Consider the following 27,627-nt stretch of genomic DNA (forward strand, 5'->3'; position numbering starts at 1 on the left):
ACGCTCAAACGCCGTCCGCTGTAGCATTATTCCGCGCTGACATGGATTGCTCGGCGGCTTGAGCCGCCGTCCTCGACAGGTTCCACTTTTGCCGCTAGAATCCTGGCGGGTGTTCGGGGCACGAGATCTTCGGCCTTTCCTATCTGGTCTGGCCGTAAGCGTCCCTCCGTTGACCGTCTCCCCCTCGTTTCGCTGCCACCATGAGGCCTCTTCAGTGCCTCGCTTCGCGCCGCCGGCTGGCAGCCGTTATTGTGTGCCTCTTCCTGATGGCGATCGTGCCTCCTCTCTCCTGCGCGAGCCGGCCGCCGGGCTCCGTGCCTCCTCCAGGCTTTGTCAGCTCCAACAGCAGTGCCGCCCTTTTTCCGTCTCCGGCAACTGCGCCGCAGGTTGGCGCTGCGTTGGCGCAGCCTTCGGTCTCCTCTGCAGAGGGGGCTTCGCTGGAGCGGGAGCCCGACTCCCTCGCTAGCCGACGGGGCGTGGCCCTGTCACGGGACTCTCCCCCGCAGCCGCCGCCAGCCGACGCAGGCGTTCAAGGCCTTCAGCGTCAGGCAGGCGTTCCTGCGCGCGTGGGCGGCCCAACCGGGCCGCAAGAAGACCCCATCGAACCGGGTGCCCAGGCTGCTGCTGGAGGCGGCAGCGGCTTCCCGCGCGATGCGACTCAGGGGCTCGCCAGCCTTGCGCAGCCCGACACCAGCCCCCAGCCGCCAGACCCGGCGCGTCTTTTATTCCGCCACAAAGGGAGTGCGCCGCAGGTCCAAGAGTCCAGACCTTTGTGGGCAAAGACGTTCGCAGGCGCGGATGCTTCGGGTGCGACCATAGGCCACACAGTCTTGCCTGCCTCGGCTCCGACCAGGCAAATATCTCGCGCGGCCGTGGACCTTTTTCACGAGGGGGCGTTAACTGCAGCTGGCCCTACCGTTCAGCCCTCTCCATACACCTCACCTGAGGCCACTTCCTACGGCGGCGAGCCTTCCCTGTCGCGGCCGACGTCCTCGGATGCAGGGGAGGGGGGGATCGCGTTGAGTGGCGCAGGAAATGAGTCAGCAGCAGACCGCAGAGAGGGGCTTGAAGCCGCCGGCGAAACAGCATCTGCGGGCGCGGGTGGAGCGCCCAGCGGCCCCTCGTCTGGCGCGGAGTCGGGTGTCTCTACACCGATACCAGGCGAACGCCCAGCCGAGACACTGACCGATGCAGACAAACTGGCAGTGAGCCGGCAGAGGCTCCAGGAGTTGATTCGCGTCTCAAATCAAGAGATGGCAATTCCGGAAGTTTCTTCGCCGGAGGGCAGCCCCGGGTTCGTGCTCTCCCAGGGTTCGTTTCCTCGCATGCCTCCTGGCGTGGCTGCGGGCTCCTCCTTCCCAGGTCCCCCGCCGTCCTCGCCTGGGCCTGCGAGCGTCGATGTCTCTACGGGCTCGCTGCCTGCCGCGCCTCAACAGGTGCGACCACCGGCCTCGACAGCCAGAGGCGCGGCGGAGGGGCTGGCGGCCCCGCTCTCGCCTACTCGGAACCCCGCGGATGCCTCGTCTGCTTCAGCGCCGTCCTCTGCCTCAGGCGCTTCGTCTTTTCTGCCACCCTCTCCCTCCTCTGCAAGTTCAGGCGGCGGCGCCGAAGGCCATCGGGGGGTTCTCGATCTGCCGGGCTCCACAGCGGGCCTCCCGCCTGCGCAGGGCGCTCAGGAGGCATATGGCGTCGCGGAGACGAGCCTGGAGGGCCCATCTTCGCCCCCGGGGAAAGCCGAGGAGGAAGCGCCGCCAGTGCTGCCGCACAGCTCGTTCATCTCCGTCGCGCTTCTTCTTCAATCGCTATTTGTCTTTGCGAGTCTCGCGGCGGCCGGGGGCATCGGAGGGGGCTCGGTCTTCGTCGCGCTGTTGGTCGGCCTGGGGCACATGCATCTCTCCTACGCCATCCCCATCAGCAAAGTAGATGCGACTTGAGGCAGGGGCTGGGTCGGTTTCGCCTGCGCGTCTGTTGCCCTTTTCGGCTGTCGTGCCATGACGTGCGCTTCAGAGACCCACCTAATGGGCGTTGTGCTACGGAGACTCAAAACACAAGTCGCCGCTCGAGCCTGTGACGTCTTGGTGCCGGCCGGTGGAGGTCCCATGGGCCCACGCAGGCCTTGCGTGACAGGGGCCCGACTGTGGTGCTGTCCTCTCCCTTTTTATGGCTGTGTGTGGGGGTTGAATCTATTTGGGCTTCATTCCTGTCTTCCAGTTGATGTCTGCGGAGGCGTGGACGCATCCGCGCATGCCTTGAGCTCCTCGACTTCACTGGTGTCATCTGCGTGTCTCTCAGGTAATGGTTTTCTCCTCGTCGTTTTCGAGTTTTCTGCTGAATCGAAAACTGGAGCGGCAAACGGCCGAAGACGCCCGGGCCGTCGCACAGGTACAGTCACGAGTGTCCACTTTCTCGCTAGCTGGGTGGGCTGCTTTTCTCCTCGCGAGTGAGGCTGTCTTTCGTCTCGAGACTGCCTCGCCGTCGAGAGGCGCCTTGCATGCGACCTAGGGCGAAGTGCGATCCCGGGGCGTGCGATCCCGGGGCGTGCGGCCCCTTTGGCGCCCTCTTGGTCGCGTTTTTGATTTCTCGTCGTAGTCGACAGCGTCTCTGTTTTGGTGAGGCGCGCCCAGCAGGTGGATGCAGGCAGTGAGAGCAAACTGGAGGAAGGAGCGAGGTGCGTGAGTCTTTGTGTCGCGTTGCGGGGTGCGTGTGCGCAGGACTGGGTAGATCTGCTGGTGCCGCTGGCGCTGTCTGGCTCTCTGGTTGGTGTTCTGCTGAACACGGTACTCCCGGCACTGTACCTGCTTCTATTGCTGTCGGTGCTTCTTCTGGGCCTCTCGGTGCGAACGATTGCGTCGGCACTCCGCATTTGGCGCAGCGAACGAGAAGCCTCGGCGCAACAGCCCTTCGACGAAGTCCTCCTCCCGAGCCCGACGACTTCTCCACGCGGCGGCGCGTCCGCGGCTGCCGCGCCGTTCACGCCGACGTCTCGCCCAGGTACTGTTGGTCTGTCAGGGCCGTGGAGCCAGTAGGGCTGCAATGACTTCCTCAGCGTGCCGCATGCGCGGCGCTCGCGCAGCCTTTTCGGAGTGTTGCACGCGAGGCAAGGCACGGTAGGCGGCACCGAGAAAGCCGCGGTAGTGCATCATCACTGGTGCGCCAGAGGCGCCTGCAGGGGAGGCGACTCGCCCGTCACGAAGCACGCGACTTCTAGGCTGGGAATGACGCAGCGGAGAGAGAGCGAGGACGGAACGAAAGAACTGCAGCCCGCACGCCAAGTGTGCCAACCACTGTGCAAACGCGGCCGATGAAGTTTGGGGTGTTCAGATATGACCCAGTGCGTTTCTTGTGCTAAAACGTTCATGCGCAGAGCGTTGCTTCCTCGCTGTGTGCCTGCGTCGCAGCTTACCTCATCGATTCCCGTCTGCCGCCCGCGGCAGCGCCTCACGCCTTCGCAGTCACGGCGTCGCACAGCGCCATTCCGCCGTTAGCTATATTCCCTGACGACGCGCAGGGGCCGGCGGGAGGGTCGCAGTCCGCGACTCCTGCGAGTCCCTTGCGTTATCCTCCGTCCGTGCCTCGTGAGGAGCTGAGGACATCCTCGCCCTCACATGCAGCAGGCACTGAGTCGGGCGGGATATTCGGCCGTCCTCTGTGCGGCGACGAAGACGCCGATGCGTGCCTTGAGGCTTCTGCGCACGCCGCCGCGGTGGACATTGCAGTCGTGCTGCCAGAGGAGATCGACGGAGACTCTCGGGGTCGCGGCGCGGAAGAGGAAACCAGTGGACTCGCGCGCGGAGGCAAGGCGGGCGGCCGCGCCTTCGCGGCCAATGTAGACGCGGCGGAGGACGGAGACGCCACGGGCCATCATTTCGCAGCGAGCGCAGACGCGGGCTCGCAGCTCGGGGTGGTTTTGGCTCGGCTGCGCGATGCTGGAGCGCTGACTGCAGCGCATACCGATGGAGCTCTGCCGGAAGGCGCATACAGGATCAACGAGAGCGACGCCGTGTACGAAGACGGCTGTGCATTGCCCGATGGCCTGGGTTTGCCCTTTCGGCCCCAGATGCAGCGCGCCGCCCCAGAAGAAAAGGCAGATAATGACGGCGAGCCCGAGTCTGGCGGGCGAGGAAGCGACGAAGCTGGAGAGAGACGACCCGCTGCAGAGGCTGTCGAGGAAGCCGGGGGGTATGCACAACACGGCAGTTGCGACGCGCGGGGGGACGGCGAGCGTGAGGCAGAAGGAACTGTCAGTGGACGCTCGGGTGGTACAGCGCCGGCTGACGACGGGGAGGCTGCTTTGAATGGCCAAGTGTCCCGCTCAGCTGTTCTCCGCGCGCCGGTTGCTTCGCCCTGTTCGCCTTCGGCCCACGCCCGCTTTCCACGCTTTTACTCGCTAGAAGACGAAGAAGATCTCTCTCACATTTCGTCTTTCGTGTCTCAGGCTGAGGCATCTGGCGCCGCGCTAGGCAGCCACCTGTCTGCTTCATCGATCTTCACCTCCTCGTCAGACCCCAGCGATGCGGCGTTCGCCCCTTCCTCGGCCGCGCCCTTCTCGGCAGAGGCGGATGGCGAGACTCGAGGCGCGTTCTCGAAGGCCCTCCACCTGCTGCGCTTCGCATGCGAAGGCATCGCTCCTTCTTCGCGGGCCGACCCCTACGACGACGCACTAGCGTCTTTCTCTGCAGCGTCCATCGAGACTGGGATTGACCCGACCTTGCTGCTGCCGTCATCAGGGGGGGCGTCCGGGTCGGATTTTCGGTTTGGTGCTTCTTCCGCGCCGACCGCGCCATCATCTTTTGTTTCAACTGAGCACCTCGCTTCCTACAGAGGCGTGTCTGATGACGCCGCAGGCGAGGCCGTCCACGAGGGGCAACGCGAGAGGCGCGCGCGAGACCAAGGGCAGGGTGTCTTTGAAGGCCCTCTGCATGCGCGCTCTTCCCTGCTTCGTGCGACGGCGGATTCCTCTCGCTCTCTCCTTCGGTCTCCAGCTGCGGCGCTGCTCTCTCCGCTGACCAAGCTGCGTGCGTCCCCGGTCTTTCAGAAGGCGCAGAAAGCCGTCCTCGAAGCGGATCGTCTGTGCTTCCAGGGTGGCGCGGAGACGCCCCACTACTTTGTCCTTCTTCTCCTCTTGGTCGTCAACGTCTTCGCAAGCTCGCTTCTGCATTTGTTCCGCAAACACGAAAACCTCTGCGGTGCCGCAGTGACGGCGGGTGTCTCGCTCGTCCTGGGGGTATACGTGCAGGCCCGACTGTCGATGCGCATCTTCGGAAAGCACGTGCCCGCTGGCGCTGCTCCAGCGCCCCCAACGCGCCAGGGGCTTCTGCATGCGGCAGCGGCGTGCCATGCGTATGTGTTCAAAGCTGTGAAGTTCGGGGCGAAGCAGGCAGGCAGAGGGCTGCGCCGATTAGCCGAAGGAGGCGCGACGCTTCTCCGAAGTGTGGGAATTCTCCCGAGCTCCATGGCGGCGTCGCAGGCGTTCCTGCAAGAGCGAGACAGTACCCGGGACTCGATCGAAATCGCCCAGCTGTCGTGTCGGGCACGCTTGCGGGACGCTGGCGGAAATCCCTTCGTCCACGCGATCGGCGACATCCAAGAAATCGAGTTAGCCGAGGACGGGGCAGGCCCCGAGGGCCTCGCGCTTGATCTGTCCTCTCTGACGGGCGATGGAGAGGGTCGCTGCGCTCCTCGGCCGTTGCCGGACACAAATCCCTTCGCTCTCGATCTTGGACCGCCTGAGCGCCAGTCTGCGCGGGCCGACCGCCGCAGCGGCGCGACTCCGCCCGTGTCGTGGTGTTCGCTCTTCTTCACAGGTCGCAGGCTTTCCCCCACAGTGGCGCTCCCTCCCCTGTTTGTGACGCCTGCTGTCGGTTTTTTCACAGGCGTCTTTGCGGGGCTCATTGGAATTGGTGGCGGAGTGGTGTTCTCGCCCTTTTTGCTCCTCATGGGCAGCGACCCCGTCGCCGCCGTCGCAACGGCCTCGGCGTGTGTGGTTTTCACCTCTGCATCCACGTCTCTCCAGTTTCTGCTCATCGGGCGCCTGCCCCTGCTCTTTGCGTCTCTCTTCGGCGTGGTGGCAGCCGCCGCCGCCGCGACAGCCACGTGCGGCATTCACAGATTTCGAAGAGCCGTGGGGGGGCGCATGAGCGTCATCGCCGCTTGCGTTGCGCTAGCCGTAACTGTTGCGTCGGTGCTCACGATGTGGAGATGCGTCGAGACCGCTATGTTTGGCGGACACTGAACGAAGCAAGGTAAACAGAAAGAAGGAAACGTAGACGTCGGGACTAATGCGCAGCCTGGGCTGGGGCTCTTCACGCCGGACGAAGAGGGCCGGCGGAGTGGGTCTCGCCCGCGCCAGGTGCCGCGAGCCCGTGACGTTGATCTCTGCGCACTCGCGTCTTAGCAAGAGTTTCGAAACGCGTCCGAGTCGAATGCAGCGAGGAGAAAAGAATGGGGACGAGGCATCGGCTCCTTTGACTCCTCAGCACCACCGGTCGATTAGGAGTGTCTGCGCCACGGTAGGGGAGAGCTTGAGAACGCAGCCGCTTCCGCGTCGGGGAGGGCCCTGAGTTTTCCAGAACAGACGGCAGCGCGATGAGGGAGGGCGGGCCCGCGAAACAAGTGTGTTGCGTGATGACTGACTTCAGCAGGGTCTCTGGCGTCTGTGATGTGCCGCTAGCGCCCTTCGGGGTTGAGTACGGATGATGTAGACCTTCGCTGTGGCACAATTAAGCCATCTTAAAGAAATGTGCGCGGCACGAATGGAAGCAAGTGCTCTCGCCACGCTTTTCTCCGTCCGAGTACTGGTTAAGACCGGCAGGGTTCGATGTATAGGTGTCGGTCTGGGTCGTATACAGTGTAAGCGCTGATAGCTAACTATTTGCTTGAAGAGTTTCGCTCTTCAGGTCCACGTCGGAATCGAACCCTAAGGGAGGCCGACCAGCTGAAGCGCTACGCGGCTTCTGCCTGGTGAGTCGTTTTTTTGTCTCCTTGCGTCGGTTTAGCACGGGGACGGGTTTCCTCTTAATTGAGGTCTAACGGAGAGTAGGAATGACGGCCGCTCGTCTCCTTGGAGGGCGTCATCCAGTGCGCTCGATAAGGGGTGGTGCAGTATCTTTTGAATGGTACAGATGCAACTGAACCAGATAGGCCCAGTTGGCCAAAAGGCATGCGCTGCGCTGTCGTGTACTCCGGGTCTCTGTCTGTGTCGCGCTCGCGCCTCAGATTATCAATTTCGCTGCAGGATGCTAGCCAACGCCTCGCAATATCATGAAGACTTTGCTTTCTATCATGCACGCCCTTCTGTCCGCTCTTTCTGTCAGATATTTATCGGTGTCTGGGGCCGGCCGCATCAGTCTTGGAGACACGCACCCTCGTTGTCAGTAGCATCATGCTGTAGCATCGGAATACACAACAGAGGGACAGCCTTTAGTCACTGAGCAAGCGAGAGGAAGTCAGCGGCTCTATGTGTGCTAGTAGGTTTGCTTCTCCGGAGAGTCTTGAGACGAGTTCCACCGGTTGTAGTTTCGAAGTAAACAATCGATCCCCTTCACTTGGCTAACACAGGACCAACAGCAAGGGCGACGGAACGGAACAAAACATTGGTCTTGGTGTTTACCAGCAACATGCCATTGTAGCAGTGATGGTGTGGCGTCTCCCCGCCGCACAATGATCTTCAAGGAAGGCCTTCAGCTCTTTAGCATTGAGGTGTTCCCTTTTATGCGCTTAGTGTGTACTGTAACCAGAAGGTCAATTAGGGGGGAGGGGCGCGACAATGATGCTGGGTTCGCGATGGGATGGTAACAGGGATGGTAACAGTGCGTTATTCCTAGTGATTGATGATCGCTCGTTGGCGTTTGTTTTCCGTTTCGATTACCGTTGGGTCATCTGGTTGATGACTCCCATAAGCGCGCGGCAAGATTCTACTCACTACTCTTGACACACTTTTAGTAAAACGCACATACGACGGCAAGCTGCGAATCTTCCGATAGCATACTTCTATCCACGCGTGCTGGGCCTGCTGTGCCACTCCGTTCGCAAACGTCTCCTGCGGATCTCTCTGCTCGGTGTCTTCGTAGGTGCAACGTTTGATAAATGAGGAAAGTTTCGCACTTCTCATGACTGCGCCAGAGCAGCAAGAACGAAATTTATGAGCTACGCTCCTTAGGCGTTCGACAAGCGTACCGACAAAGGGCAGACTGCGCGCTACGGATCATTCGGCAGAAAATGTGCCCGCGCCGAGCCGACTGCATACAGGAACTCGTGGCGAATGGACGAGTAGTCTAGTTCCGAAGCGTGAGCAACGGCTGCGTGGCGCCCTACAGCTTTTGACCTTGCGTTCCAGCCGCCACACGCGAACACCCCGCTTTGCTTTCGACAAAACTCGGCGAACTTGAGCGGGGATTTGGCGATGGAAAACAAGCAACTTCACGTCAGGTCGTCGCTGGGATAGGCGTGCTTCCACGGGAAAGAAGCCAGGGCCGTCGATTGTCGCGTGGGATGGCAAGCCTCGAGACGGGCCGGCGTCTTCGTTGCGGGGCAACTGACTCAAGCGAGTCCGCGATGGGCGTCTCCTGAGCAGGAACGGGATTTCAGGGTTCTGTCGCAATTCCAACTGGCTGTACGCGTAAAGATTCAGAGGCGCAATTCTCCGCTTGCTTCAAAGTTTTCGTGCGGAAAAATCCATAACCTTCGCACATCTCGCTTTTTAACTCTTTATAGGCTTTTCTGTGCCACGATGCGCTCCAGATTCTGCCACGGAAAATTGCATCCCAGCTCAGAAGCCGCGCACGCTGCTGGCTCGCAGCACACCCATGTCGGGGGGCGTACGAGAGCTGCGTGAAGCATCGGATTACGTCGTGGCGAAAAAATATTGGGAAACGGAAACGTTGCCCATTTTCCTGCGCTGATGAGGTCCCATTTATGAGTTGTGTGGCGTCACCAACGGTGTGTTGGTCTCGTCTCTATATTCCCACTGCTCTTTATGAAGTACGAGAACTCTATTCTGTCGCGTGGTTGCCAGAGCCAAACCTGCCGCGGACGGCTCCAACCAATCCGATTGCGGGCGATCTGCTTTACAGTCTCACCCGAAGGGTATAGAACAAGTTTTTTGTATCCAGTGCCCCCCATCCAAAGTACTCGAGGTTTCATTCAGAGGGACGAAGATCGTCTGGAGAGGTGATGGGTAAGGCACTCTCCGGGCGGCGGCGCGTTTCGCGTTTGTGATTCGCTTCCACGTTTGTCGTGCGTCATCGCGGCGAATTTGTCGCGTTGACTCTGCGAAGCCTTGGGTGTAATTGGCTGCCGAATCGGACTCTTTCCTCTGTTTGTCCCGCAACCACACACGCGAAGTTGATGTGTTCATGCCGAGTTTACGTGCTGGCCGTCGCTAGCTGGAAGCAGGGCTGAGATCCCCTCTGGATCTGCCCAGGACACCTATGTCATCCGTGTCCATCCTCTGGCAGCTTAAGCCTTGGTCTTAAACGGAGCGAAGTGTTTTACGATCATGTGCGCCGCTGGAGGCCCGTAGAAGGTTTGTCGCAGATTTATTTCGCAACCGTAAAGCTTTACAGGCCGTCACTGTCAGGTTCCACTTTTGTAACTGCTCTGTTATGTTTGCAGGCTTCCGGCCATCGCCTAGTCCGACTCGTGAGCCACTTGGTGCCCACTCTTCTGTCCGTTTCTTTCTGCATCCATCTGTACTTCATGTCCTGCTTCGAGCATACGGTTGACTCTCTCGTCGACCTTTTCAAAGCAATTGGTCGAGCGCGGTTTTCCGTGTTTTATTACGGCATTCGCGCGCTACTCAGCGCTTCGCTGTTTGTTTTATTGTTCCCGCTGCTCTTTTCGCCAGAGACTGCGGCCTCCACATGTCTGCTTCTCTGCGTCTCGGGGCTAACGCTGTGGATTGTTGACACGGTTAGCTCTTGGCTAAGAAGGGGGCGCTGTGCCATTTCTGGCGGCGAAAGCATTCATTCCGAATCGGAGAGTGCTTCAATCTGCTCATCTGGTCTCTCACGGTCGATTTCGCTAGAGTCTGTTTCTTTAGAGTCGCATGCATCACCGCACGCTTGCGCAACGGCTTCAGCCACAGGAATCTGTGGACGCCTGACTCGCGACACTTCCCTGCAGCCCCGAGTGACGTCAGTGTCTGTTTCAGAGTTCGCTCCATCAGCAGAAGCAACTCCGCGCGAGGTCTGCGGAAGGGCTCTCTCTGCTCCACCTTCCCCTCGCCCGTGTCGGTCGGTTTCAACGGCTTCGGCTCCCTCGCTGAACCTTCTGTTCTCTTCAGGCCCTAAGGCGCCTTTTGTCTGTAGGCCGTTGGAGAGTTCTAGCGAGGAAAGACGCATCTCGTGCCACAGGGAAAATGCCGAGAAGCGCAGCCGCAGTGCGGCAGATGTGCCTGGGGCTGCAATCGACCGTTTAAGCCATATTCAGCCTTCTCCAGTCTCTCCCCCCAGCCGTAGTGTGTGTCAGTCGCCCGACTGTGTCGACGACTTCGACACAGATCTCGTGCCCTTTCCAGAGCGCAGACTGTCTTCGCCTGGGGACACCTCGTCGGCGACCGACTTGGCTGCGCCTCTGCCTGATGCGTCGGCGTGTGCCTTGTGTGGCTGCGACCAGCTCGTCATTGAGGAATCGCAGCTAGAAGAGGAGGTATCTAAGGTTTGCCGGCGGTACGCTCGCTCTCTGTCCGCTTGTGCGTGCCTGCGAAGTACCTCTTCCGGCTTCCACCTTCGCACGACCTCATCGTTCGCGTTGTCCTCGTCTCCCGCCGCGTCCGTCCCATCTTCGCCGCGCCGCTCCTCTTTTTCCGAGTTCTTCGCACCGCCGCCACCGCCTTCGTCAGAGCCTCTGTCGCCGGCGTCCACGACCGATAATAGTTCTTGCCGTCCGCCGGCTGCTGACTTCTCGCCTCTGTGCCAGAGCAGCCTCGTGGCCGACGCCGGCAGCCACGTGTTTCCGCATTGCGACGGCGCGGAAGAGCCGCTGGGGCTCGAAGAGCGGCTTCCTTCGCCTCAGGGCGACCGCAAGGCTTCTGCTGTGGAGGAAACAGATAACGCGCGTGTCTTACTCGGAGTCTGTAGCCAGCTACAAGACGCCCGTGACTCGGCTGCGGCCCACTCTGTGCCTGCTCCAGCTCACCTTCTTCCGGAACCGAAGACATACGAACCAGAGGGGGGCGTGTGGCTTTCAGTGCGTTTTGAGTCTGTCTCCGAGGCGACGACAGCCAGCTTTGTCGGCCCACATTCTGCTGTGTGTCTGACTCTATCTGTTGCGGCTGCGTCCCCTCGAAGCAGGGAACAGGCTCTCGGCGCAGCGGACGAGACTGGCGTTTGTTCCATAGAGGAAGCTGAGGAAACCACTTTGGACTCTCTTGGGTCTCTCTTCGCAGAGCCAGAAACAAGGGCGGACGAACCTGCGCCTCCAGGTTATGCCTTGCTGTCGTCCGTACCCGCGCAGGCTGCGCCAACCCATCTCGCGCCACACCTAGAAACCGGCTGTGTCGCACCAGAGGGGATTTCCCCTGCTTCCTTCATTCTTGAGGACACCGCAGGAGAAGTAGAACAAGGCATTCCAGCACCTCCGGAGGTAACGCCTTTGGAAACTCTTGTCGACACGGACTACGAAGGCGAGTCGGATGAGCAGGAGGACTCAGAGGAAGAAGACATTGGGATAGGTGTTTTCTTTGCCACTGCAGCTGACACACGAGGCGTCTTCACGCTGAACGAAAGCGAGCGATACCAGTCGCGTGCAGCGCCCCAGGTGGCTTCCATGAGTCGGACGCAGGCCGCGGGAGACGTGACAGGTACAGACGACCCCCGCGGAGAAGACGTCGGTGAGTTTGTGCGACTCGATCTTGCGTTTGGATGTAAACCAGCTGCCACAGCAGAACGACAGACCCCCGACTGGGAACGCGATTTGATACTGAGGTCTCTGGTTGCCCTCTCCGCAAGTGAAGAAGGGACGCACGCAAGTTACGGACATCCGGAGACGGAGGCGGAGCGTGAAGAAGTGAAGAAGCAGGATACAGAGGAAGAAAAAGTTGATCATGTTTTTGGAGCCCCTCCATCTCCAGGTAGTCTCAGTTTTATTGAGCACACCGGCCAGGCGGACGACACGGATTCCAGCGAAGACGTCCCGGAGGAAAAGCCAGAAAGTTCAGCCGGTGGCGAGTCGAACGCAGCTGAGCTTGAGTCGGTAGCTTTTCCATGTGGACGCGACGTCAGCTCCGAAGTCGACAACAATTCAGGCACAGACGAACGGGGCTTTCGAGAGTCTCGCATGTCTTGTACGAAAGCCGGTCAAGCCGACAGGTTCGCCCGCGAGACGGCAGACCCTCAAGCCTCTCGAGACGAAGCTGCACTCACGTTCCCGCAGGAAGACTCATCGAATCCCTCAGAGAGAGAGTCGCCACGCAACAGCGATTTGCAAGAAGCAGCCGAATCGGCAGACGCTGCAGAGACCCGTGGCGGCAGCGGCTCTGACCGGCACGTTGAGGACTCCGAGAGCGGCTCTAAAGAGGCCGAGGACTCCTACAGAGACGGCCAGTCACCGCGCCAGCACCCCGGAGGAGACAGTAGCGGCCGCGAGGCCGATAGCAGCAGGCGGGACAGCGACCAGAGTGACACAGAGGAAGACGAAACAAGCTCAGAGGAGGAAACGGAGTCGGATGAGACAGGCGTTATAACGGACACAGAGGCAGAAAGCAGCTTAGGGGAATCAGGGGAATCGAGTACCGTAGGGGAATCAGAGGAATCCCAGGAAGAATCTGAGGCGACGAGCTCCAGCGGAGACGAGGAGTTTGAAAACGAACATGCAACGTCGTCGGGCAGGAGTGAGTCGGAAAGATCTGAAGAGGAACTTACGGCTGTGTTCGCCTGCGAAGAAGAGGAGGACTATTCCAGAGAGGCAGAGGAAGTCGAATCGGAGGACGCAGCGGGTGTGGCAACAGGGAACACGGATTCCGGCAACGCCGCGGAGAACCGGGGCCATGACAACGATTTCGGGCTTGTCGAAAAGGGAGTTGGTCAAGCGGCGAGTGACTCTGCAGTTTGCGAGGCAGCTCGAGGTATAGAGCCTGAAGAAGGCGAAAACGTCCTGTACGACTCGGACGTGTCCTCCCTTTTCAGCGCGTTACTCGCGGAAACTAAGCAGGGACCAGAAAGCAAAGAAAACGACGAACGTGCTCAGCGCACGAGTCCTAGCGAAGAGCTTGAGGCGAAGAGCAAAAGCAGCGACGACGCTTCGGCAGGACGAGACGGAGTTGGGCTGACGGTTGCTGAGGGAGACGCCACAGAGGAGTTGGAAACTCTAAACGAGTTAGAGAAAGACCTGAATGAAGTACTGGATGCTTACGACGGTGGCTACTCTTCTTTCGTATCGCTGGTCTCATCCGCCTCCAGCGCCGCACAGCCTGGGCTCCACGCCACGTTCTCTGGGCCTCTCCTGTGCGTTGCGCCCTCCCTCGTAGACGCGGAGCTCACACTCACTTCGGCTGTCGACGAAAAGGAGCCACGAGAGGTGAAGCAGGCAGGGATTGCAGATTCGCGCGACACGAGAAACGAAGAATCTGACGACGAGAGCTTGGGGGCCGTCTTCGCTTTCGGCGCAGACAACGGAGAAGACGACGGAGTATCCGACGTCATCGTTGATCAGCTGCGCCTTCTTGCCAAGGCTGCACAGAATCAGACCGAAGACGTGAGCGAGCCGGAGGAAACAACGGCGGCGAAGGAAGACAAAGGCATTCCAACTGAAGCGCTCCAGAGAGACCGACGCGAAGAGGTGGAGTCTGGGGAGTCCGATGACGATCAGGAAGATACGCATCAGTGTGAACACGAGGAGGGCGATTTCGCTCCCCAGGGCCTAAAAACGGACGACGCAGCGAAGTATACAAGTGAAGAGGCGGAAGAGGAAGCGAGGTTTCAACAAACACAGGACGATTTCGAGGGCTCAGTTGCGTCACCTGCATCAGAGGATAGTGCACAAGCAGGTGCCGCTGAAAACTTAAACATCGAGAAGGCGGGTCCACGTATCGTCGCCGCAAGCAGGGCTCCATCACGTTTCAAGAGCAGCCCGACGCAAAGTACCGAACCCCTTGAGCCTCCTCCTTTCTTTTCTCTCTTCCCGCGTCAGCCTCTGTGGCGGCCGCGAACACCCGCGCTGCAAAGCATCCAGAGTTCGCAGAGTTTTCCTGCCTCGTCCTCTGCTGCTGTTTCGTGCGCAGCTTGTGCGCACAGAGTCGCAGCGGCTCCACACTCTTCTTCTGTGCCGCAGTCCACGCGTTCGTCGCCGGCGTTCGCACCGGCACACAGCCGCGCGTTTTCTTTTCCAGAAGGACAAGGCTTCTCGTGCGCACCCACTCCTAAGCCGGCCTCTAACCCCTTCCTGCCCATTCTGAGCTCGCAGCGGCCTGCGCGATTCGTGTGCCCTTCTTGCAGCGAGTCGCCATCCGCAAGCTCGCGCAGCGGTGAGGAAGCCGAAGAAAACTCCTTCTGGCACGGAGCGGTACAAAGCGAAGAAAGCGAAGACCCAGAGGAAACGGTGCTGTCGCTGAGCAGAGAAGGACGCGATAGCGGCGACCAGCAGAAGGCGGCAAGCACAGAAGCGCAGGGCTTCAAGCCCCTTGCAAACGCCACGCCAGAGCCTGTATTTGTCTTCAGGGAAGCCACCTCGTCGCCGCGAGTTATCGTTGAGAGCGACGTTGAGGCGGACGACTTTGAGCAGCAGGAGGCTGAGAGGGCAGATAATCCTGTTGCTGTTTCAGGCGACGTGAGTGACGAGGCCGAGAGCGACAATGCAGTTGACTCTGAAGTGGAAGAAGCGCCAGAGTCAGAATCGAGGCCACTGGGAGAGTCTGAGAAGGTCGACGAGCTGAGGTCTTCATACGACAAAGAAGGAGCCGCGCTGCGTCCGGTGATCGCAGAAAGGAGCTTGGTTGAATCCGAGCTTGCAGACGAGGCGACCGCTGACCACTCGGAGAGTGTGAGGCCTTCGCCGTCGCCCGGCTCTACGTTTTTCGAGGCAGTCCCGCTTTTCGCGTTGACGCCCAGTGTCAGCGCCCTGGAAGACTTACGATACGAGGACGTTTGCGCGGAGAGGCTCGCCGAAGGCGATAGGGCCGCGGAACGCGCAGATCACAGCCTACGGGCGCCGGCAAGCGATTTCCGGAGTGACGCCGGAGAGTTGATTCCTGTTGGTGCTCTTCCGGTGCCCGACGAGACGCGTCAGGCCTTAACCCACGCTTGTCCCGAGCACTTCACGATATATACCAGGTCACCCTCAGAGTTTTCTCGTCAGTCTTCGAAGAGTCTCTTGGCTCCCGGGACTGCATTGCAGGCAGACCCATTTCTAGTCGCGGCTACGCACGAGTTTGCGTCGTTCGCCCCGCCCTCTCTGCCTTCCAGCGCGTCAGACAGCGCACTACGCACTGCGTCAACCGACGCGCTAACCCAGGCTGGCGAGCCACACGCGACGGGAGCGGACGCGTCCCCACCTGAGACGCCCGCGGGCCAAGACGAGCTGCGAGCGCCTGAACCACTTCTGTCGACGGTCGAGGCGCCTGGCGAAGCTGGCGCGAAAGGCGGGAAGGAGACTGAGCATCACAAGGCCTTTCTAGAGGGCATCGAAGCCGAGGAGGCCGAGCCGAAGCCTAACGAGTTTCGCGCGCTCGCTGGTCCCGTGGCACGTTTCCCCTACGCCTCTCAGGTCTCGTGTGAGAAAGTGCAACAGAGCAACGGGGCACATTCTGAACAGACAGAGAGATCTGGAGTCCAGGCGGAAGCGAACCTACTCGACGGAGAGGAATCGTCACGTGACCTCTGCCCTAGCTTTCCCGCGGCTGACGAGGGACACGTGGAAGACGAGGCCAAGCCGGTCTCTGAAAACAAATCGATCGTGGATCAAGACTCGGGAGACGGTGGTGACGTCGAGCAGCCTCTCTCGCCGCTGTCCGTTTCCCTGGGTTTACCTGCGTCGTGCCGCGGTAGTTGCGCCGCAGCGTTCCGTGCCGCCTCGTCCCAGGCCGACGTTGTTGACGCTCCCAACGGCGACACGAGCTTGAACGTAGGCGGAGTCCTCGAAGGCCCCAGAGACAGGCCTTCTGACTGTACGCCGGGCAGCGGACAAGCTCCTGAGAACGAAGATCCGCCTGTGCCGACGCGCAGCCTGCCAGAGCGTCAGGCGAGCTTACAGGCTTCGCCGAGTGCGTCGGCCGCCGGCGAGGAAGCTGCGGCGCACCAGCCATCTGTCGCAAACGAGACGGCACAACTTCCGCGTCCTCCAGTCCCCCGTGTAGAAGAGCTCGCGGACGCGCAGACGGCGCCGGCTGAAGTGAGCGTGGAGACTAGCGTGCTCCCGCTGGACAGTAGCGTCAGCGGACCGGTAGAAGTTCTGCAGGCGTGCGACGAAGACCGCGGCGCAGAAGCGGCCGAACCCGAGGGCATCGCTCCAGAGGCTGCGCAACTGAAACCCGACGTCAACTGTGTCGATACAGAAGCAAGCCCTAGACCGGAAGAGGACAGCGGTCTTCGAGAGTTGCCTACCTTTGGGGTTGTTCCCAGTACCCCCTTGAACGCAGCTGTTTTAGCAGGCAATGCCGCGTCACAGGCGGACGTAGGCCCGGCCTTACCTCATTCCCAGATTCTGCCGTTTTCTCTTCCGCTCGTCCGGGTGCTGTCGCCTCCGTACTGCTCCCCGCCTTCACAGAGTTGCTCGCCTGCATCGTGTTTCTCGTTCTCAACGAGGAAGGCGCCTGTAGAGTGTCAGGACGCCAGGCGGGCGGAGGAGACAGCAGATCAGGAAGGGGACGCGAAGACACAGGCCAGCGCCACACCTCAACCGAGTGAGGGCTTTCGCGCACACTCAGCGTCGAGTCGCGAAAAACCGGTCGCCGGCTCCTCTCCTTCGTCAGGGGCGGGCGTGACTTCTTCACCCCACTCTTCACCAGCATCGCCATCCCATATCGCGTCTGCGTCGCTCTCGAGCTCCGCAGGAAACGCGCCTGCTGGACGTGAGCCCACGCGTTTCTTCCCGCCTGTCCGCGGGTCTGGTGGACTCGCGAAGGCCGCGAGAGGCAGACCCAGTCTACTCCCCCGGCGTTTACCGCCACCCCCTCTTGAGCTCACCCGCGTGTCTACCAACGCGGGCGACGAGGAAACTCCACGAAGAGCTAGCGAGTCCTCGCCCCGGTCTTGTGTCGCTGAATCCACCAAAGAGGCAAATCACAGCCCAGCGCTGCTCCCGAGTCACGCACACAAAAAGCGAGTAACGGAGAACGAAAGAAAGGAGGGCAACTCGAGGTCTGCGCGCGTTGAGACAGCAAAAGACATTGGAGTGCTAGAGGCTGCCTCTTCTGCTTTGCCGAAGCGCAGGCCTTCTAGTTCTTCAGCCCTGTCTCCGGGTGTCAACGAGCCTACCAATTCGACCCCGCGGGTGTCGTCCCGCCAGCCTCTGAGGCGCATTGAACCAACAAGCGTTCGTTGCAGAAACTCGGCGGTTGCCGCACCGCCGACTGTGTGTGGAGACCTTCGCGCGCTTCCTTCGTCGTTTTCTTCGGTGTCGCCTATTCTGTCATTATTGCTGCGAAGCATCGAGTCTCAGGGGCACACACCATCCACCGGGGTCGCAGGACGCCCGTGCGATCTCGCTGCTATCTGCGAGTTTTCGAAGACTTGGCCGCACACCGGAGACGACTCTCGAGACACTGTGCACCGCGACGTTTCCGTCTCGGCATGTCCCCGATTTGGTTCGAGTCCGCCGTCCGAGTCAGCGTTGGCACCAGCGCCACGACGCCGGGAGCACCGAACAAAGATAAAGCAGAGAAAGAAGCATCCCTCGCTCGAGGCAAGGAGACCAAGCGTCGCTCGACGACGCCACGAACGCGACATCGCCCATCACGAAGCAGGTCTTCCTTCTCCTCCGCCGACGGTTTTCCCACGGAAATTTCGGGCGGCGTCGACCCCCCAGAACGTCTGGGTTAGCAGAGCAGAAGCCCAGAGAGACACACCAGCTCGGAATCAGACGGGTGCATGCAGTCGGATAGGCTTCACCGGAGAGGGAACAGAACTTGCTCGACAGGCGGAGTCTCGACAAATATCTCCTCCCAGCCATTTCATCGGCCGCGCGGCGCCCGCCAGCGCTTCTCCGTCCTCTCCGCTGACCCCGGACTCAGGAGGCACTGAGAGTCGGGAGGATACGGTAGCGTTTCGCCACGGTGAGGCCCCCAGGCGGCAGACTGTGACCGTCTCGATACAGGCTGATACCGGTATTACCGGCGCGACACCGCACATATCCGCATCGCGTCTGCAAAATACTCAGTCGGCAAGGCAACGGCGCTCGCCTTTTTCGTCGGCATATGCTGCCGCTGCGTCATCTTCGTACGGCTTCCGAGCCAATCCAGCTGCTCGGTTTACCGGCCGGTTGTACGAGCCCGCTGCATACTGTGTGAGTGCAACCTTTGATCCTATCCCTTCCTTTTCCAAAAAGCAGTCGATCCTAGACGAGCTCTTCAATACCCCGGTCGCCTCCCCGTGTTCTTGTGGGAAAAACGCGTCTTCGGGATCTTCATCTCCGCGCTGCGTCGCCTATTCTCACTCGCTTCCCTCTGCGGGCAAGATGCTTCCTTCGGCAGCGATGCCCCGCAATCCGGTGATCGTCCCCCTGTCTCCGTCAGAGGCCGCAGAAATGCACAAGAACAACCCGCGAACCGGCAGGCGGCCGTGGCTGTGTGGCGACACAGGCGGAAACAAGTGGCGGTCGGGTCCGACCAACGGCCGTCGGTGGCAAACGCCTCCCGCCAGGCCGGCTGCGGCGCCGGCATCAGGCGGGGCGCGGCGAAGAGAGTTTCTGTCAGAGTGCTGCACGGCGTTCTGCGCTCCTGGAACAGGCGAGTCATCTTCGCCTTACACATCCTACGCTGCGTACACTGGTCCGTCGCATCCGGCGGGGGACCGCGGAGTTCCATCGCCGGTCTATGTATCGCCAGTAAGCGGCGCGCCTCTTACTCGCGTCTATTATTCCGGCGAAGATTCAGCTGCCCTCCCTGCAGTTCAGCGAAGCGCGTCATGCTTTTTCGCCCAGCCCACCGGGGGAGCACGCTTTCAGTCTAATGGGAGCCCCGTTCCGACCGACGCCGCAGCTGGAGGCGCGGGGGCGACCAGCGGCGTGCTCCGCAGCTACGTGCCCAACTCGCCACTCGCTGCGGACCGCGGCGTGTCTCCCAGTGTGCCAGCCACGCACGTGTGGCGATCGGTCACGCCGCCGCCACGGCTTCCTTCTGCGACGACAGCATGCGGGCTCGCGAACTCGACTAGCGCGACAGTGCCTTACCCTGTGTACCAGCCAGGAGGCGGCGACGCCTCTGCCTCATACGCAGCAAGTCCGTCCGGATTCCAGGCGCTGCCTCCCGCCGACACTGGCGGACCATACGCGGTTAGAGGGCCTCACGTGACAGGTGGAAGCGTCGATGGCACAGGCGCGCCTGCTGCGCCCTACCGCAGTCAGGTGTGTCCAGTGTCGACGACTGTCACTCACCAGCCGGCGACGTCGTCTCAGCCCGAATCTGCGTCGCACACCAACGCAGCAGGCACGTGGGTCTTCCATCCACACGGCAGCATCGTCAACGCAGCTTCCGTGCCCTCTGCCGGGCCCGCCGAGGTTATCGTCAGCCCTCCCCCCGCCGCTGCCTCCTCGATTGTGAAAGACGACTCGGCCCAAGGCTATGCCAGCCCCACAAACCTCATGTCGAAGAATACTGGCGAATTCGGAGCAGTCGGAGGGGAGCGCTACACTGTCGGCAGTGAGTCCGTCCGTACTGCGACAGAGGCGGGCTTTCAGGCTGAGAGCCAGCAAAAAGACGACCGCGAAGGCACCCGTCCGCTGTATCCGATTGCCGCGGCGAGCGGCCGGTCCTCTCCCAGCCAAGCGAATTTCCGAGGATCCACACCCCAAGCTCCGCGCAGCCCGTCGACGCCCTCCAGGGAGCCCACGACGTCATTGCATCCACCTGCGTCGGGCCTGGCTCCCCGCCGCACGAACAGCCGCCCCCTCACTGGTGCAGGGGCGCCGAATCTCGCTGGAGCCTTCAGCAGCCTCGCAGCGGGGGGGCCCTCGCCGTCATCGCTGGCGGCGGCAAGCAGCCTGCCTTGCTTCCGCATGCCTTCGGGCCCGCTGGTCGGCTCAGCGTCGGGCTCCATGCTCCGCGGACAGCTCGGCAGACAGAATGGCGAGGGTCTCAGAAGCAGTTTCTCCTCCAGGCGCAACAGTATCATCGCAGGGCGCGACGACGGTAGCGAGTTGGCGGGGGAGACGAGGGGGGTTAGAACAGGGCTGTCGAGAACCTCTTCAAAAGAGATGGGCGGACTTCTGGATACCGCATTGCCGATGCGTCCGCGAGACAGCTCGGCAGACAGTCCATTCGAAGGACGTTTCAGTTCGCGAGGAGACAGCGGTGGAGACAGGCAGGCCTCTGCAGGAGAATCAGGCAGAGATGGGCCTGCGCGGCCCGGATTTTGGTACAGGAATGCCTCCACGAATGAGGCTGCTGACCAAGATGGTGGCAAGGGTAAGGCTCACTACTAGACCGCATCGAGGAGGCGCCAGGGCATGGGCCGTAAACGATGGTACCGTATCAGAAGCCGAGATAGAACGACATCCGAGTTCATCCTGAGTGCATGCCTCATAGCAGAATAGTGAATCTTTCGCAGGCGGAGTGTGGGCCTTCAGGAGGAGCAACGTACGCGGACGTGGCGCCCTATGCATCGACGTTCCTGTCGGCTGCATTCCTCGGGCCCACGAATCGCACCTTCGCGGGTTTCTTCACTACCAAACTACGTCCACCTTTTCTTGCTTCACCAGGTCTGCTTGTTTTCGGGCTTCGTGTTTTCAGCAAACGGCATCTTGAGCGATCCTCGCGATCAGTAAGTCTATTTTTTGTGAGAACGACCTTCCATGAAGGCTTTCCACTCTAGCCCGGACACCGCCAACTACGCCTCCGCGACTCTGAGATTCGATTTGGGTCGCGCCGCACTGCAGCAGTGCGCAACGTCGTGCCCCGGCGTCGGAGTTTTCGTGGCTGATGAGGGGTAAACGATTCAAGGCACACATTCTTTTGTGGCGTGTTCAGGACGGTGAACCAGGCATATTCGTCACCAGAACAGCAGTATCTGGCAACGTACTCCGCATTTCGCCTCCGCGAGGCGCATGTGTGTATGGACAAGCGATATAACCCTCTTCGCGAGATCGCGTGTTGCTCTGCATGAATTGGCTCCACCTAATGCATATTTGTCGCCCACGCTGAAACAGGACCGCTGCGGTCTGCCTTCGTTTGTTATCGTTCAAAGCCTGATGAGGGTCGAGGCCAAAAGAAGTTACACGTGTTATACGGTGCGTCGTGTGCGGCTGTGTTTGCCTCGCAGCATGCTCAACACGCTTAACAAATTAGCGAAGGTGCAGGAGAAGCTGCACGCTCTTCAGCAGCAGGTGCAGCAACAGACGGAGGAGCTTCAGACTTACTACAACTCATACACAACGGTAAGCCGCTCCGGTTTCCGACGCAGGTGGCTGTTTGTTGTCGTGGCGGAAAGTGCGGCCCCGTACTCACCTATGCAATTCGCTTCTGTAGTGTCCAGTTTATTCGGATTCCGGAGCGTATAAACCGTAAACAGATATAGTATCTGGTTCGAAATATGTGTTGACGCCCACATGGCCACGAGGCAGACCATTCATACATGCTACGAGTTCTCACGCGTCTGTCTCAAGTCGCTCGACGTCCCTGTCACTCGCTTTGTGTTCCTACAGGCCGAAGCGATCAAGAACTCCTTGGAAACTTCGATGGCGGACTGCAATGTCTGCTACACTCGCCGATCGACGCAGTTGAACGAAGTCGAGAAACGACTCAAAGTCTTGACTGTAAGCTCTATCTCCACGTTCAGTCACGGCGCTGTGTCTTCCCACCTGGCGCCATACGCCCCCTTCTGCATGTTGTTTTAGGGGGGCTTCCTGCGCCGGAGGGAGAGCGGCGGCCGCCGCGAGCACAGGGGGGTGTAGCGACGGTGGTGAAGGTCGAGGCGAGTCGGTTCCACATGATCTCGACAGATAAATGTGGACGCCAGCACGGCTGTACAGCTTGCTGTGTGCCGATAATTGTTCTTCGGGACCGCGTTTGCGTTTCTCACTCGCAGGCGGAAAACCTCACTGGATGCTCGACGGAGGAGCTGGAAGAGCTCGCACAGGAACTCGAGGCGAGTAAGTTGAAAATTGCGCGCCAGCTCAGCTGTGATGTTCTTGATCGCGTCAGCCGCCTTTGAGTCGCCTTTAAACCGCCATGGAGCACTTTTTTTCAAACCGGAAAGGAGGCGAATCACGTTTCGATGCCTCGTGGCTCGTCATCAATTTCCATCCGCTTTCGCCGCGGTGCCCTCTCTCCGTTTTCTTTTCTGCAGCTCTCTACAAACTAACGGCTGTGCAGACCCAACGCGAAGCAGGCGTCTCTGAATTTTGCACCGACGAATCTCCGCGTCCGCTTCTTCCCTTCTCCTCGGATTGTCTTCCCGATCCAAAGACAACGGTACGGCGCCTCCGTCCCCGCGCCCTTGGCAGGTGGTAGTCGTGTTTGACGTTCTCTTGTTGGGCGGTAGTGATTTTCTGAGTGATCATTGGCTCGTTTTGCAGCGCTGGTTTTCCTTTGGTAATATGGAGTATGAACTTACAAAAGATGTGACTGTTTCAGACGAGGTGATGGTAACTGTGAAGTTATACTCGAATTTGGAGCTAGCTGGATCTCCCGAAATGTGTTGAGTCGTCGTGTGGTGTGGTTCCCTAGATGGGAGGCTGATTAGGGTTTGTTTTCTGGGTCCGCAGTTCATAGTGCCAGAGGAGCCGGCCGCCATGGTGGCGGTGGACGACTGCGTGGCGCTGGGCGAAGAGGTCGACACAGAAATGTCTGACATTCTGAAGGACTTGAAACTGGCTCAGCAGATGCATGTTGCTTTCCGCAAAGAATACAGACGCATTCAGGTACGCAGCTGAGCAGATCGCGCGCGATGTCTCCTCCGTCCCTCAGCCGGTAGCTGACTTCGTTGCACGAAATAGGCGCATGTTCTGTTGACGTAGCTACATTTATCACACCTAGGAGAATACATATGCATCGGGTTATGCGCATGTCGAGATACACACAGTAGAGACAGGTCGGAGGAACCTCTACATCTTGGCATGAATGGGCAGGATCCCGCTCGCACCACTTATGACTGTATTAACGAATACGGGTATTCCTGTGTGTATCCACGTGCCTGAGGTGCATGCATGATGGCGCGTACACGGGCGAGTCTCCAGCGTTCACATTGTTGAACGGTGAGCGCTTCCAGAGGTGATGCTGTTTCGTACTTGCACTCAGGTTGCCACTAATGACTGAGGGGGACCAACTGAGACAGCTGAGGCATGCGAGATCTGTAGCGGCGTTGATGTCCCGTGCCTGTTGTGCAGATGAAAGTTGACCAAGAGGTTAACGTGTTCGACGTCGACTTGCGGAAACTCACTGGAGTCGAGCGAATGCTTGAGGAGCGGCTTCGCAAGCTTTTCTGCCTTACTGGAGACACAGATTACGCAGGTACGAAGACAGTGATTATCGTATCGTGAGAAAGCCTATGTTTGATACTGTGTCTGCCCATATCGTCTCCGCCTTTTGGTTCACAACTGCTCTTGCGCGCCTGGGTCGTAGTGGCGTGCGCGCATCATCCTAATTGTGTCGAAACAATGTATTCACCCGCCGTGCAGATGTCTCCGACAGCGCGTTGCAAGATTACTTCCGGACGGTCAACTATGCGGTGCGTCGAGTGTACCGACATCTCGCGCTCAGAGAGGCAGGCTACAGAGTTCCGACGTTTCCTGCGGCGGACGGTCAGAAAGATTCCCCCAGAAATGGCATACCGCAGTCTCCTACTAACGGACCAGCTGCGCGAGGCGGGAGAACTGCTAGCAGCGGTATGTGAACCCGGAATCGGGTGAAAGAAGTGAAGCCTCGCAATGAAGTAGGTACGGTGTCGGTTTTCACTATATGCCTTTTCTTCCTTTTCTTCGCAAATTCTGGCTGCTGTTTGGAAGAAAGGTTCTTTTACATATCCGTCTCTACCAGTTGGTGACTCGGTGCGGGGGGGGATGTGCATTGTTCTAAAGACTGGTTAAGCACTAGAGCCGCCCAGGAGCGTCGCGTAAATGGCACCCGTGAGTCCACATGTGCGCAGATATAAAACTGATCTAGGCGCTTTTACACGTCAGTAGCTGACCGGTGGGCTCTCTCGACACAATCTTCTTTACCCACGATGGCCCGAAAACCTCAGTTGCTGTACGATATCAAACTCAGAAATCGGAGGCGTCGTTCTCCGACAAAGCGGGAAGCAGTGTTGCTGTGTCTCTCGTCTACTCACTCGGTGCGCGGCTCTGGTGTGTCTGTTTTTCAGTTTCCCTTCGCTCCCCAAAGACTCAGGATAGGGAGGAAGTTCCCTCTTTTGATTTGTTCTCCGTCGTCCCTTTCAGATATCCCCGTCGCGCGCCCCAGCCTGTGCAGCGTCGGGGTGGAGGCGAAACGCGCTCTGCACTCCAGTGCTTGCCCCTCGCTCTCGGCTCGGGGATTCCCCATCCGGCGTCGACTCAAACCCACTCGAGCACGGCGGACATTGACGAGCAGAGTGGCGTGGGATTGTCTCCGTCGTACCGGCTCGTCGTGACTCCAAAGTCTGGGGCTCCAGGTGGCCGTCCGCGGTCGCCGCATGCCCCCGCGAAAGAGCATGACCTCGGCGCGCTGCGTCCGCTCCGTGCGCGGGGATCGGGACTAGCCAGCGCGACTCAAAGGACGGGACAGCCAGAGATTGAAAGTCAGCGAAAAGATTCACGCGAAGAACGTGTTCGCGAAGCCAGGCCTCTAGCGCGAGAAGGGCTCTTGAGCGTCGTGAAACATGCAATGCGGGAGGAAGGGCTGGAGCCAGCGTATGATGCAGGAAGGCAGGATCGAGATGGCAATGCCTCATCGCGCTCAGGCTCGGAAGGCGGGCAGAGGCGTGAGTGGCGTCCAGTTTATTCAGGCGATGTCAGGGTGGATAGCGCATTGTCTCCATCGCCTCGATCACATCTCCGCTACGAATCTGCCAGTATGACCCCGTCGTATGGTTCCTCTGTGCCGCGTCGCTCCCGCCAGCCACAGGATAACTCAGATGCATATGGTGAATCCTGGCTTGCCGCTTTGCCGGCCTATATCTCTCAGGGCTCAGACGACCATCGCGAGCGCAGCCGAGACTCTAGCCAAGACAGCGTGATAATTGCGCGGAGCTATCGCGGCAGCCTTGGAGATGACGCAGCAGTTGCGATGGGGAGAACTGCGGAGTCTCCCTCTGGTGCAGGAAATACCTTGCTCGGCTCGCCAGCCAACAGGAGTGCAAGTGCGCATGCAGTGAGCCCACGCCCGAGGGCGGTGTCGTCTCAGTCGTCGAAGCTTCATGCCGCGTCCGCGTTTACCGGTGAGGTATCAGAGCAAATCGTGTCAGAGAGACAGGCGGCTCCGCGTGAGGCGACTCTGAAAGCAGAGACTGAGGAACGAGCTCGGCTCCACCAGCTGCAGGAAGGCCGTGCAAGGCAGCCAGCCATAGTCGCAAGGGAGCGGACGCACATGCAAGCACTGAGGACGCTTTCTGGTGGGCATGATGGCAAGACCAGTGCCGCCGCAGACGATAACCGTCGAACGCATGGGCGGAGGCATCTTCCAGCGACGGCCTCTGCAGGCGCACTTCCTGAGCCTCCTTCCTCAGTGCTTGCCGCGGGGGGAGAGAGCGACTCTGGGGCAACGAGCGACGAGAATCAAAAGCTGAAGCGAGACCTCTTAAGCTTGATTGAGACTCGGTTGGAAAGGAGACCTCGAGAGCGACGGGCGGATCCCCGACCAGCGCCGCGAGGGACACATTCTGCCGATGAGGGAGAAAATGCTATTGCTCGGGAACTCGTAAGATCTCTGCATGATTCTCTGCCCGCTCTTCCTCGCCGTGCCGCTGACAAGGAGAATCGGCAGGCTGGAGGACGCTTCCGAGCCTCCGCTGCAGGGGAGACAGCGCGATTTGCGCGCAGTGGCTCTGCCGAAGGGATGAGACGCCAATTTTCTGTAAAGCTCCTTCGCGATAATAGTGTCAGTTCAGAGTCAGGTACTTACTTGCATGCGAACCTCATCGAAGCCACTTCTCCGCGTGGGTCTCGCAACGCCTCCGTTTCTGAGGCAATTACGGCAGCCGAGCATGCGGCACTTATGTTTCGCCAACAGGCTACCAGAGCCACGGGAAGTGAAAATAATGATGCAGCGACGGCACTTATTCGCCAGCGGAATACCCGAAGCTCCCACAGTGGTGTCAGCCCTGCCTTCTCGCTTGCGCTCGCAACGCCTGGCGACGATGCCTCCAAAGCGATGGACCGGAAAGAGGCCAAGAGACACTCCGCGGCCTTGGATGCACTGGGACAGACCGATGAAATCTCAGGTCTCATTCAGCTGACGGGGAGAGCGTTGTCTATGGGAGAGAGATGAACTAGCGTTGAGCATTTGGCAGATGGACGCGATGAAAGGCGGCCACCTGCCGATGACGCTTTAGCCTGTAGAGTGGATGCTTTTACTCGCCTGGGCGGTCACGGTGTATGGTCAGCGGAAGCAGAGCGGCGTGCAGTCAGCAAGCGGTCGGAGGCGATGCATACCTCTCTTGCATTGCCACCTTCAAGTCAGGGATCACATAAGCCGGTTTACCACTCAGACGCTTTCGCGGGGGGAATACTTGTGGAAACGACAGGAGAAACGTGGGACACAAGGCTGTTTCGTTCCCATCCGAAATAGGAACCGATAGAGAACAATTGAGCGGGCGACGTTGCGAGGTCGGGCAGCCAGGAGATATGCTTCTGAGAGGAGATAGGGAAGAAGTGGGAGTACAGGCCTCGAGAAATGGAGAGCCACTCAGAGGACACCACAGTGTCTCGCTCGGTCAGGGTGCATCACGCACCGGCAAGCGGTCTGGCCGAGACCGCGAAGAGACTGCAGCACAGGGCGAAGAGACGGGGCGGCGCCGCCGCAGCACCGAAAATAGTAATTTCGAAGGCGCAGAAACAAGAGGGAGGAATCGTGCGCAGAGTTTTGTCGATGCGACCTCCGAAGAATTCGTTTCTGTAGCCTCGTGGGGATCCTTTGAGGAAGACGCTTAAGCGAGTGACGAAGCATAAACTTCAGAACAAGTTTCGAGGGAAGTTATGGAGGTCTATGTCTTCTATGTGTGAGGTGGGGTGGCTTTGGCGACTTGGAAACAAGGCAACCGAAGACTGCTGAGTATATAAAGAATGTGCTAACTTCTCTCGCAACAGCGGGAATAGTTGCTCGAGGGGACGATCAATCATGCAAGCTGGGTTGAAGGCTCGGTGGAAGGTGTTCCGGCGGCAGGGATATCCGATCCAAATTTGGCTTCACCCTTTGTTAAACATATTCACCTTGTTGGTTCATTAGCGGCTTCTACTGCGTAAGCATAAAACTGGAGGAAATGGTACGCGCCTAAAGTTTTCGGTAATTCTCCGGTGGGGGTGACAGCAACCACGTGGGTGGCTAGTCCTCGTCCACGTACAAGTTTC

The 27,627-nt window shown here is 59.7% G+C and overlaps 2 protein-coding genes across 2 annotated transcripts; both read left to right on the plus strand.

Annotated features, from left to right (window-relative positions):
- Positions 1–200: 200 nt before the first annotated feature.
- BESB_072680 (uncharacterized protein) lies at positions 201–6,232 on the plus strand (the record flags this gene model as incomplete). Its single annotated transcript, XM_029365641.1, has 4 exons — positions 201–1,919; positions 2,293–2,382; positions 2,712–2,991; positions 3,399–6,232. 4 exons carry the CDS (start codon positions 201–203, stop codon positions 6,230–6,232), a joined length of 4,923 nt encoding a protein of 1,640 aa, XP_029218125.1.
- Positions 6,233–9,602: 3,370 nt separating this feature from the next.
- On the plus strand, positions 9,603–26,548 carry BESB_072690 (uncharacterized protein; the record flags this gene model as incomplete). The annotated part of the gene is made up of 11 exons (XM_029365642.1): positions 9,603–9,639; positions 10,283–20,554; positions 20,879–20,909; positions 21,408–21,522; positions 21,790–21,900; positions 22,173–22,236; positions 22,434–22,558; positions 22,852–23,007; positions 23,473–23,596; positions 23,764–23,970; positions 24,447–26,548. The coding sequence occupies 11 exons, from the start codon at positions 9,603–9,605 to the stop codon at positions 26,546–26,548; spliced, it is 13,344 nt and encodes a 4,447-aa protein (XP_029218126.1).
- Positions 26,549–27,627: the final 1,079 nt, after the last annotated feature.

The sequence above is a fragment of the Besnoitia besnoiti genome (assembly GCF_002563875.1).
Source record: "Besnoitia besnoiti strain Bb-Ger1 chromosome Unknown contig00007, whole genome shotgun sequence".
NCBI lineage: Eukaryota > Apicomplexa > Conoidasida > Eucoccidiorida > Sarcocystidae > Besnoitia > Besnoitia besnoiti.